The sequence below is a fragment of the Athene cunicularia genome, assembly GCF_003259725.1.
Source record: "Athene cunicularia isolate RWA chromosome Z unlocalized genomic scaffold, athCun1 chrZ_part1, whole genome shotgun sequence".
Classification (NCBI taxonomy): Eukaryota; Metazoa; Chordata; class Aves; order Strigiformes; family Strigidae; genus Athene; species Athene cunicularia.
Window position 1 is genome coordinate 16,643,203 of NW_020799142.1, and position 13,106 is coordinate 16,656,308.

At 41.4% G+C, this 13,106-nt stretch overlaps 1 protein-coding gene across 4 annotated transcripts in view; it reads right to left on the minus strand.

The window, feature by feature from the left end:
- Positions 1–5,029: 5,029 nt before the first annotated feature.
- Positions 5,030–13,106, minus strand: part of GPBP1 (GC-rich promoter binding protein 1) — a 47,529-nt gene continuing 39,452 nt past the window's right edge. Inside the window, exons 11-13 of one of the 4 annotated variants that reach the window (XM_026865688.1) lie at positions 6,604–6,706; positions 5,743–5,848; positions 5,395–5,512 (exon numbers count right to left, since the gene is read on the minus strand). In XM_026865688.1, coding sequence (XP_026721489.1) covers positions 5,762–5,848; positions 6,604–6,706 — 190 coding nt within the window. In that variant the 3' untranslated portion in view covers positions 5,395–5,512; positions 5,743–5,761. The other 3 variants (XM_026865687.1, XM_026865686.1, XM_026865689.1) reach the window with 3 other exon arrangements.

The following is a 13,106-nucleotide window of genomic DNA, read 5'->3' on the forward strand; positions in this document are numbered from 1 at the left end:
GCTGAAACTCTGTAGTGCTTAGTACCACCAGAAGCAGTTATCTCCCCACACCTCCTATGGGGAACCCAAGTTCTCTCATATCGACCCAAGTTCCATCAGCCAGATGTGCGGCTGCTTCTCTGGACATCAGAAATCATACCAGTTGTCAAAAATACTCCCTTCAACTTCAAGCTGTATCTTTGACCCAGATAGCATAGGAAATTAAATGAGCATTTGCCCTGCAAGTATGAAGTGTCATTTCTCTGTAATAATCATGCTGTTGCTAGGGGAATAAATAGCTGTATACTAAGAGGATGTCCAAAGATGTACATAGAATAAGCCTAAATAGCAAGCATATTCTCAGGTATCTTTACAGGAATTCAAGGAACGCATGCAACTATAGTCCCTGTAAGACCTCACATCTCCATCAGGTGATCAGATCTGCACAAGAGACTGCAATGGAAGCAGGCTTTGATAGGCACTAAATTCAGTAACAGAGCAGTACACTCCACTGATTAAATGGTCAAAGATATGGATTTTTCTTTAGTCTGTTTGAAGGTCTTTCCTAGTTGGCAACACACTAAGATAGACTTTAGAAGTTGCTTAAAAATCTCTGAGGAAGCACAAACCTCCAGAAAGCTCAGGAAAGTTTTTGATACACACGTATGCCTCACGCAGAGTCAGATGGCCTTGCAAATCGCTGCTAGTGATGGTTTAGCAAATGCCTTGACAGCTACATCTAGGAAAAGCTGAAGAGAGATCCAGGGAACAAACCAGATCTGATTCAGTTTGCAGTAAAGGTCACCAATGCTTATGAATAACAGCACAAGAAAAGCTGACCAGCAGGTCAACATATTTATCATCCTAATCAGACAATAATTCTTGGTGCATAAAAACAGTTTTAAAAACCCAACAAAAACAAAACAAAAAAAAACACCAAAACCAAACCAAACCAAACCAAAAAAAACAGAAGCTCCCTGCAGCTGAGTAAACTGTCTCAGCCACTGCCTGGCAGCAAACAGAAAACAGGGAAAAACAAAGACATACTTGACTAAACTCTCCTTCCAGTTTCTAGCAGCCAGAAGTTTAAATGTATTTACTGAAGAACAGGTATTCTTTAAAGAAGAAACACTAAAGTTGAGGTCCCCATCATAAATAAAGCAGTTTTCTTCCCCCCCCAGACAACTGCATAGAAGAACAGAAACCAATTTCCTTCACATTTGATAACATTTCTCAAAGTCTGGAATAACAAGCAGCAAAAATCTCCTTCAGATTCTTGATTGAGTCCAATATGCATCAATAGACAACTTTACTGTAATTAACACTTTTTCAGGAAAGATAACTAGCTTGTCTTAGAGAACCAAAAGGCCCTGTGCAAGCCAGTGAGGAAGATCTCTGGTCATTTTAGTTGAGGTGAAGGAACCCCAGCTGCCCAACATTAACACAGGTACCCTCCACACCAGCAGTGGACACAGACGGCATCCCTCACCACCAACAGATCAGAAAATCAGTGGGGAACCAGGAAGATACAGTTCTCTGCCAATAAAGGATGAAGAGGAGAAATGGCAATATACATATTGCAGTATGTATGCAGACCATACAGTGCCATGTCTACATGCAGTAATCAGTGATTACTGTCACCGAAGTCAAGCTCTTTCAGCCCAGCAGACATTCTTTAACATCCAAAGCTTACTAGAACCTATTAAGGCAATGGGCAAGCCTAGTCCACGAACTTTTAAGCCTCTAAAGACTTCCTTGGTGGTGTTTAATCTGCTCAAGCTAAAAAAAAAGAAGAGAAGATGTATCCTGGGATTGGACTGTGGTTTATGTAAGATAGAAGAGAAAGGCTGATGAACTACTAAAATTGCCCTGGGAAAGGAACAAAGTCAAACACAGAAAAGGTTGCACTGTTACATACAAGAGAATCAGATTTCTTTCTGCTTTACATGCTCAAGCACTGAACAGAAGGAAGGGGGTGCAGCAAAAAAGAATGCTTTTATATGTTTCATGGAAGTAAAATATGAAAACCAAACTTTGTTTCAAGTGACCTTTCCCAGGAAAATCAAAATCTCAACTGAAAACAGAATTCCTCAGTGAGTGACTACAAGGTTTCAGAAGGTGTCAAGAGAAGACCAATGCATATTCAGCTTTGGCACAAGTAAATATAAATGCAACATACGGCAATCTGATCCCTCAGTGGAAACATCAGCTTCCCCACTTATGTACTGCAGTGAAGGGCAAACTGAAGTAACAGAGCAGGCAGATAACCATTTAAGCTAGGGGCTATGCAGACCTCTAACACATCTCTGAACTAGCAGAATGGACTACTGTATAGGACTAGAACTGAACCCACAAGTATCAGTTGGTTAGGCTATGCATCTGCACCAGCATCACAGTATCAAACATGCCAGAAATGCAAACAGAGTGTAGCAAGAGAGTAATTATGTTGTATGTATAGTCAGGATGGAGAACACAAGCAGATACAAGAGAAGAAACCACACATTTATAGAAAAGAAGTTACAAAGGCTGTAAAAAGGTGTTTCATTCTACAAAGCAAAAACACTGCTCAATTCCCTTTACCTCCTTTACTCATTATAACCAGTGCTTCCATTATATGTTCCAGAATATAAACTAGCAAAACAGAAGCACCAAGTATAACTATTATTTCTACTTTCTCTAAAGATCATTTTCTCAATTACAACCTGTAAATTTCCCAAGTCTATACACTTAGTATAGCTCAAGTCTTCTATATTCACCATCTTCCCAAAGGGTTAATTACAGGTGGTACTTGTTACTAAAATGGAGGGGGAAAAAGTCTGTGTCCCACTTCAAGAAATACCAAGGCAAAGTTTTTGACTTAGTAATAAAAATAACATATTCACATATCACTAAGTAATTAAAATAGGCAGAAGATCCCATTGATAAATGTGAAAACCAAAAAGGTAATAGACTACAACAAGGTTTCAAAATTAGTAAAAGAACTGCAGAAAAGGGGAAGGAGAAAAGTGTGTAAGGCATATAGGTAGGAAAGACTTCGTTACTGATATGGCAGCTTTCTCTTTAAAAAAAAAAAAAAAAAAAAAGGAGTATTTCAATACACCATGCCAAAATTAACTACACCAAAATTGGCATACCTGTTCCAAGACAGAAACTGACCTTTTGAATAGAAATATTTATTTAAACTAATAGAAAATTTTAAAAAGGAACATACCATTTTAGGCCCAAAATTGGTAATTACCAGCTGATTAAGAAATGTCTTTTCCTAAAATTAAATATGGACAAAATATGTTTTATAAATATTTTTGATTCAGACTTCTAAACTGCAAATTACTTACTACAAGAAATAGCATGATTCACAAGTATCTTGAAGGGGGAATGTCTCTCTACATCTAAACTTATGAATGCATGCAACATCATTGACAGCAGTTGTTTTTTAAATGTGTGATCACAATGAACATGTTTGACACAAAGAAACTAAAACCAGGTGCTTATTGCATAGAATTACTTCTGCTGCTGTAAAAGCAAGATCTGGTGACTAAAGTTGTTTACCTCATTCTCAAATGCAGTCACTGCTGCCAGAGTACATTTAACATAAATACAAACAAAACTTACCAGTTTTAAAAACAATACCCTTGATGCTATGCACTAATACCCTCTAAATTAATTTATTTTCCATGTAGTGGACAAATCCAGTCAGTGTAATTCCTTTACTGCATGTGAATAGTAAAAGTGCTTTTCCCCCCTCCCACGAATATGTTCCCTATGAGAACACTAGGTTGTGCAAAACCCATAAATCTCTCAATTTAAAGGTTAGTTTTAGAAATTTGAAACTGTAACATCAGGGTCTTTTGCCATTAATGGTTATCATCTTCATTGGCAACATGGACAGTGAGATTGAGCGCACCCTCAGCAAGTTCACCAGTGACACCAAGCTGTGTGGTGCAGTTGACACACTGGAGGGAAGGGATGTGCCATCCAGAGGGACCTGGACAGGTTGGAGAGGTGTGCCCGTGAAAAACTCATTAAGTTTGGACAAGGCCAAGTGCAAGGCCCTGACTATGGGCCTGGTCAATCCCAAGCACAAATACAGGCTGGGTGAGGAATGGACTGAGAGCAGCCCTGTGGAAGAGGACTTCTGGGTACTGGTAGATTAAAAATTGATTATGAGCCAGCAATGTGTGCTCACAGCCCAGGAACCCAACCATGTCCTGAGCTGCATCAAGAGGAGTGTGGCCAGCAAGTCGAGGGAGGTGATTCTCTCCCTCTACTCTGCTCTCATGAGACCCCACCTGCAGTGCTGTGTCCAGCTCTGGGGTGTCCCAACATAAGAAGGACATGGACCTTCTGAAGCAGGTCCAGAGGAGGCCACAAAGATGATCACCCGCCTTGTGAGGACAGGCTGAGAGAGTTAGGGTTGTTAAGTCTGGAGAAGGCTCCAGGGAGACATTATAGTGGCCTTCCAGTACTTGGAGAGGGCTACAGAAAAGATGGGGAGGGACTCTTTATCAGGGAGTGTAGTGACAGGACAAGGGGTAATGGTTTTAAACTGAAAGAGGGTAGATTTAGATCAAATACGAGGAAGAAATTCTTCACTGTGAGGCTGGTGAGGCACAGGAAGATGCTGCCCAGAGAAGCTGTGGCTGCCCCCTCCCTGGAAGTGTCCAGCCTGGAAGGCCAGGCTGGACGGGGCTCTGAGCAACCTCATCTAGTGGAAGGTGTCCCTGCCCATGGCAGGGGGGTTGGAACTAGACAATTTTTAAGGTCACTTCCAACCCAAATCATTCTGTGACTCTAGTAACACCAACTACTGTAGAAATGGCTGCAGAGCAGTTATGTGTGGAAGTAGAACAGTACAACAGCTCAATTAAAGAGTTTTAGTGCACTTTGCTCATTTTAGCCTATATGCTATACTGCCCTTTTTGCGTACAAAGTGAACTCCAGGATTGCCACTGTAAGAAAAAAATGACTTGGCAAGAAAAACACTGAGTCAAGCTGCCTTTTTTTTCCTTATAGACTTGGACATTTTAAGACAGAAGCTTTACAAGACATTGCAGAATTCTGTGTTTTTATTAATAAATGAAAAAGTCTGATTTGTTACATTGTCACATTGCTAATCAGAAATGCTTCAATAATGAAGAAAAATCAACGCTGGGGCAACCCAAGTCCCCATTCTACAACATTCGTTCACAAAGAAAACATAGTAATGTTCAACACAACAAACAAAACATTCCTCTTCTTCAGAGAAGAGTCCCATCTTCTTCCTCTAGTGGGTATCTTAACTACGTAAATTAGAAATTTTTTTTGGACAACATATACACATATCCCCAAACTTTCATGGGATCAAAACGGGCTTCTACAGATGTTACAAAAGTCTTCACACATGATCATCATCTGATGTGTCACTGCTGCTTGTCTCAGAATCCTCATTCTCCAGAGCAGGTTTGAAAGTGCTGTTTTTCCAGAAGCTGAACTTAAAATCACAGATGAGGCCATTTTTTAAAATGCCATTTCTCCGAAGACCATTTCTTTTTAACTGAAATGAGAAAACAGGATGTATTTAGAGAAAGAAAAAACTACACACAACAATCTGTCACAATTCAACATTCTCTACATCTTCATCTCTTGGCTACACTAGATCCACAGCACTACCTTTTCATACATACGCACAAAGGAAAACTGCCCTGAGAGCCTTTACTTCTGGACCAGTCACTGTATCCAAGAGCATCTAAGTGTGCTAAGCTTCTGCAGTCAACAAAAGCTTACCCTCTTCTCACCCACTTCCTCAGACATCTTGCCCCAGTGATCCCTCCTCCCACATGGTCTCTCCTGCGAGGCAGTCCCTTTTTCCACAGTGATGCAAACATCTGTGCTAAGAAGGGCAGGGTCTGCAAAAAGAAAGGGGCCCAGAAGAGGAGAAGCAGCAGGGAGGAATGGGTATTCCAGTCTGTCTACCTGATGCAGTTGGAAAGTCAAAGACACTGGAGAGAAAGGAAACAACCGATTCTACAACAAAAAAGGAATTACTGCCAAGCATTTAGGAGTTTAATATTTCAAATGCTCTAATTAATACTCCAAAAGATGGGATTAATATTCAAAATGCTTTAACTGATATTCTAAATGCTCTGATTAACATTCCAAATGCTATAATTAATATTCAAGACGCTCTAATTAATATGTGTGTGGCTAGACTTGTGGAAATATCAAATCTTCACATTTAACATTGCAAAAGATTCTCCCTTCCAGCTCCTCCTTATTGACCCCCATCAGGTATATACAACATTTCTAATTTAAAAAAAATAATAAATCAAGTCTAGATTGCCTTTTCAGACTTTGTTACTAGTGAATTAAACGTGTCTCAATTTCCAACAGAGAAAATTCAGGTTTTGGAGAACCAAGGAAACTGCACTCCCTTATCCCTCCCTTGATATTTTGAGAATAGGCCTTACCCTACAATAAATACCAGTTCCCTATCTTTTCAAAGCAACTATTCTTCCAAAAGCACGACTGAAATGGTACTGAAACAGCAACATCTCTAACCATCAAAATTACTGCAGATTCTCCTCAAAGGTAGGCATTTAGGGTAGCCAGCCACAAGTTCATAATGGAACATTAACTTAGTCTTACCTGTTCACTAATAACTTGGAACTCCCTCATCTCATCCTCTGTTAGTGGAGCACACATTTCATCATTTTCACTGTCTTCCCGCCAGCCCATCTCCTTTAACAACCTTTAAAGGAAAAAGGACAATGTTAAGGAATTTGCTATACTGTTCCCTCTTCCTGATCCTCCTTTTACGATATTTGGTACAAGGCACTTATGAGTATGCTGGCACACAGGGCACTGGGCAATTATTGTTTTGATCATATCCAGTGACATAACTATGCCACACTCTTGGGCCCACTTGTAAGTGGCCTTTTCCCCAAGATGCCCACATTTCTGGTGTGCCCATTTCGCCAAGCCTTCATGATCTCCTTCCCGAGGGAACTCCAGTCTGGCTTGGGTAATCTTTGCCCGGTTATCAGTGACAGAACTGTAAAGACGCTCAAGTGAATTTATATTACTATGAGCATCTACATGGAATACTGTCACCTTGGTTCTTTGAACCAATTCCCAAGTATCTTTCCATACTGCCTTTCCCCAGACCGTTTTAGAATACATTTTCCAATCTTTGGCCAAGTAGCCAATCCATTTGCCACTGACCAAGAATCAGTATACAGGTGACATTCCCCTAAATCCTCTTGTTTTAAAGCCATATATGCTGCATACATATTTCCACTTCTCTCCCATGGTCTCCAGAAATTTCCCTGAATGAGGATGATAAGCCACTGCCTTCCAAAACCTCTTCCCTCCTACATATTTAGCTGACCCATCTGTAAATCATGCATGTTCCCTTTCAAGACGTAGCAGCTGATCCAGGGTCTTCCCCCATCGCAAAGGGGATTCCTGTTTGACTACAGGATCAGGCTTTACCTCTTGGTCCTGTATGGGGGCAGCCACTACTTGCTCATGGAGGGCAACAACACTACCAGGTCCCACCTTTGCTCTGTCCTGGATGTACCATTTCCATTTTACAATGCTTGATTCTTGTGCATGCCCTATTTGGTGAGTCTTCAGGGAGCTTTTAACCCACTGCATAATAGAGATTTTGGGGCGCAGGGCCAACTTGTGGCCTATTATGAGCTGCTCGGTTTCTATCAAGGCCCAATAACAGGCTAATAGTTGTTTCTCAAAGGGTGTGTAATTATGCCCTGCCTCTGGTAACTTTCTTCCCCAAAATCCCAAGGGGACTTGTTTCTGCCAGAGGCTCCAATTAGCATATGACCCATTTACAGATACATTCAACTCTACTTCGCCATCCTGCATGGGCCATAAGTCCAAAGCCCTTTGAATAGCCTCTTTTGCCAATTCAAAGGCAGCCTGGTGCTCATTTCCCCATTTGAATTCATACTTTTTGCAAGTTACCTTATCTAATGGGGCCAGAATTTGTCCTAAATGGGGAATATGTTGTCTCCAGAAACCAAACAGCCCAATAAATCACTGTGCCTCCTTCTTATTCTGTAGTATAGCAAAGTCAAGAATCTTTTGCCAAGCTTTAGGTAGTATTTCTTAATGACCACAGTTCCAATGTATTCCTAAGGAAGTTAACTGTCTGAGATGGCCCTTGGATCTTAGCAGGATTAATCTCCCAACCTTTCTGCCTCATATGCGTTAGTAGCCCTTTGTTGTAATTCATACTCACTGGTCCCCTGAATCAGGATGTCATCAGTATAGTGGATCATTTGCATATGAGAAGGGAGCTGTACCTCATCCAGGTGCTCAGCCACTATTCTACGGCAAACAGTCAGACTATGCACACAACTCTGAGGCAACCTGGTGAAGGTGTACTGCCATCCTTGCCATGTAAATGTAAATTCATCCCAATGCTCTTCTGCAATCGGAATCGTAAAATACGCATTGGCCAGGTCAATGACAGCGTACCACATGCCAGGATGCCTCTGAACTCTTTCTATTAAAGTGATCACATCAGGTACAGCTGTTGCAAGAGGTGGGGTGCTCTTATTCAGTTCTCTATAATCCACAGTCATTCTTCAGAATCCATCAGCCTTTTGGGCTGGCCAGATTGGACTATTCCACATTGTGGTAGTCAGTTTTAAAACCCCTGCAGCCAGTAAATCTTTGATTGTTTGGGAAATTTCTTCATGACCACCTGGAATCCTGTACTGTTTCATGGTTACTACCTTGGTCTCAGTTGGGATCTGAACCAGAGGCATCTTTATCATCCCTACTAAAACTGCTCAGTTAGTGATATAACTCTTTACTCCAAATTGATAATGACCATCAAGAAGATTCAAAGTAAGTCCCTTTAGAGTATCCATTCCAACTATATACTCTGGAAACGGAACAATCATGACTGTATACTGTCGCTTTGGAAGATTTCCAATTTTTGTATCAATTTGGGTTTGTACCACTTCAATTTCTTTTCCACCCAGTCCTGTAATAATCACAGATTGACCTTTAAATTTCTTTGGATTTCCATAAATCAAGGAGGCCTCTATTCTGGTATCCACTAGAGCCTTTACTATTTGAGAGGACCATTTTTTCCAGAATATTTGTAGCTCCACCTGGGGTTGTCGGTCCTCCCACGCCCAATATACCGGAGCTTGGCAAATATTTCAGTATGGATTATAGTACCTATTGTCTCTTGAGGGGTACAGGTCAGAATACTGCTGACATTCGTGGTTCCTCCTCCAAACAACCGAACTGGTCCCGGAGGGCCCACCGTGAGGCAAAGGCAGGATCCCGTTGAGGATCCAGAGGGAGTGCTGAGGGCTGAACAGTTTCTGACCAGTGTGCTTGATAATTATGCACTTTTCTACGGGGTTTCTGTAACCTTCTCTGTTTGTACAACCTCCACAATTCACTGGTGTCAAGACCACCAATTTTAGCGAGAGGCATGCCATCTTTCAATAAAGCTTTAAACTACTGTCCTTGAGACAGCCGACGTCCAGTATCTTTACCATGTTGGGTGTCTTGGTTCTGTGTATACTCCCAGGGGCCCTGTTGACATCAGAATTCTTGATAGTCCTGACACTCCCAGGGAGTCCATTTTCCAAGGTCACCTAGCTGCTGCATTTTCTCAAGTACATCTCTAATGGGATTTCCTGTTTCACTCAGTAAGAGAGTTACAAGAACATTCTTATAAGCTGGTAGAGCAGTTCTAATGATTGCATTTCTCATAGGCACAGACAATCGAAATTGCATCAATACATCAACATGGCCTCCATGAGTGGCCAGTTTCATTCCTTCTTCCTTCAATTGCTGTATACCATCCCAGAGAGTATACCATGGCTGGTCAAAACCTGGCCAGGAATTATCTAGGGGGTATTTTGCCTTGCACCCCACAGTGGCTAAAGCCTAAAGATTACTACTGTCATCACTAGTTGGAAATGCTTCCTGCACCAGAGGGTCTGAACTCAGAGTTACAAACTTTCTGCAGTCAGAATTATCCAGGCTAACCCCTGATGCTCCCTGATCATATACACGTACCATCCGAGCAAGCAGGGGCTCTCCTGGTCTCTGACTGAACCGTGCAAGAATATCACTGATTTCTTGCTGTGTGAAATCTTCCATTGTAGGTCTGTTTACTGGTGGCTCACCCTCAGAAAATTCCACCTTCCTCCTAAAGACTGGTCTCACATCTGCAGAGTCATGTGAGGCACTGGCCCCAGGGTACCAGATATTATAATCATCTGAGTCATCAGGGTTACAGTGTACATCCACCTCTATAACCTCTGAGTGGACCTACTTATGACTACATTGTCCCCGTCTCTTCCCACGTTTACACTGGGCAACTTGTACTGTATACTTCTCGGGTACAGTTTGAGAAGTGTCAAATTTATCAGTAAGGAGCTTGTTTACAGATTCTAATATCATAATCTGAGCTCGCATACGGGAACATTCAGCCTGTAAGTGATCTTTTTGCTGGTGCTGTTTCTTATATGCTCTTAACAGGATCCATCCCCGTCTCCGGAAGGTTACAGCATCCTGTGCCTTACTGGAGAATTTTTGAACATTTTCTAATACATCCTGCGGTTCAGCTTCTGCCTACCGCTTCTCCCACTCTTCACATGGTCCCCCAAATTTAATTCAGTCAAGGGCCAGCAAACTATACACAGGATCTTCCCAACCGGGAATTTCAGACGGGTCCATCCTTGTCGCCAATTTTGTTTTGCCAATTATCAGGCCTAGCATAAAGGACACAGCCAGTATAAAGATGAACCAATAACCAAATTGTATTTGATACAAAAGGGTCAGTACATGGGTGAGCACTGGGGGTACAAACAATTCATTCAGATTATACATAATGGACATCAATCCCACTGACCCCAACAATGACACTGCACGACCAACAATGGGTGGAATAAATGGTGAAATGCAGATTCCCATAGAAGCGATGAGAGACAACCGAGTCAACAAACCAAATACATAAGACCAAGGAAGCCACATACACTCTCTACACAGCTCGCATTTACAAAAGCCAGACCTGACTGGAGCCCAGTCCCAGGGAGTCGGGAAGTTCTTCCCCAACAGGAAACTGCAAAGTGCATCCACCTCACAGACAGACACTGCCCCTACCTGCAAGTGGTCCCAGCTTTTATCCTTAAGTGGGACACCTGACCTTTGTTTACTTAATGTGGGACACCCGGGGCTCATTTACCCAATGGCTCTCCCTGCCAGGCTGGCTGCACCCTGGAGGGAAGCCTAAAGGCAAACTCACCCCACCTTTGTGAAGGGCTGTGGGTATCACCCATAGGTCAACCTTAATTTGGGGCTTGGGGTTGAAACCCCAACATTTCATATACACAGTCATTTCAAGCTCTGCCTATATATATATATATGTGTAAAGGTCTGTAACAAATGGATTAATCAGTCCATAATTTTTGTAAACGATCTCTTACATAAAAGTAGTTTAAAAGTCTTACAAAAGATATATAAGGCATAGAAATTGAGAAGTTCAGGTCATTCACAGATGACCCTCTGTTTTACTACACGTGGTAAAAACTGTACCTTAATTTTCAAGCAAGAAATCTGCATCAGGTGGAAAAAGAATAATGTATTTCCTTTGCGTAACTGCTCTGGTGGAGCAGTAGTGTACCCCCTTGAAAACGGTATGAAGAGACAAAGACTCACACTGAGGGAACCTGCAAGTTTTCCTGGATCACAGAGCAGCCATGAGGAATACTGGTGGTGTCCCTCCATGGAAACCAACTGAGGATGCAATGACCTCATACAGTTTCTCTTTTCTAGCACATACTCATGTCAGAGCCAGGACAGGCTTCTTTGCAATTGAGTCTCATTCAACAGCAGATGCTGGTATTTCAGCACAGACAGGCTACAACTAGGAGTGAGTTTTGGGATGAGGGAAGGAAAAGAAACAAGACAAATTTCTCTTTGTGACTCAAGCTTTTGAGATATCCAAAGATGTAACAATCAACATGCTTTACCTAGTGCCAAAAGTGGGAAGCAGTATCTGAGCAGAAAGAAAGTGGTTTTACATCTGAAAATGCTGTGAAAACAGGGGTTATCTGAGGTTGAAGACACATTGACATTTAACAATGAAAATAGTAAGGTCTCTTGCTGCACAGTTTTTGCCAAAAAGATTAGCACCTTCTTCAGGCAAACCACACACCTGTTGACCTTAAATGTTAAAGGAGGTTAAAGCTATTTCTCAAAAAATAAAGAGGATTCTAAAATATATGCCAGAACTGACACAAGATACTGACACTTAGAGCTGAAGAATGGCAAATATATTAAAACAAGCAAGCAAGATGAATTCACAGTTGATGTCATGTGCGAGGTACTTCATTTAGCCACAACAGCAAAAAATGCCCTTCAACATAACCCTCTCCTACAAAGAACTCTAGGTCCCAATACAATGGACATGCATTGGGCAAACTTGCAGGTGACCAATGGCACCAATGACTGTTGTTAAAACCATAATAAAGGCCTGGAATTGTAGAAGGAAAAAGGGACAACAGCACTAATCTGTTTAAAAAAAAAAAAAAAAAGTTTAGCAGGACAATAAAAGAAATTAAAATTACATCCTCTGTAGTATTTGCACTAAATTGGACAATGTGACAGCCAGGCACAATTAAATCCTCAGGAAGCAGCAGAAATAGCATGCAAGTCATTCAGAACTCTCATTTAAGTGAATATGTGCATTTATATACACATACAGAAAGACTCGGAATGCCAAACGCAGTTCAATGATATATATTTTTGGCAACAGTAATTTGAGTTAGGAAGTTTACTGCAAGCAAGCTAAGATGTTAACAGTATTATGTATAATAAAGTGAATAGTTACAGAGCTCCTGTAAAATCTAGGGCAAAGGCTAACTAACTTTGCAGCAATGCTGTCTAAAGTTAGCAGGACAACTGTCCCTTTAAAGCTACACTAGGCTTCTACAATGGTTTAAAGTGTGAAGTACATAAAAAAAAAAATTGAACTTCAGATTAGCAAGCTTCACACCCGACAGGATAGCTGCATGTTGGAAACTTTCCCAGCAGAAGGGAAGCCCGAGATGTATTTTATACAAGATGTTCCAATGCTGTTACTAAGTAAGCAC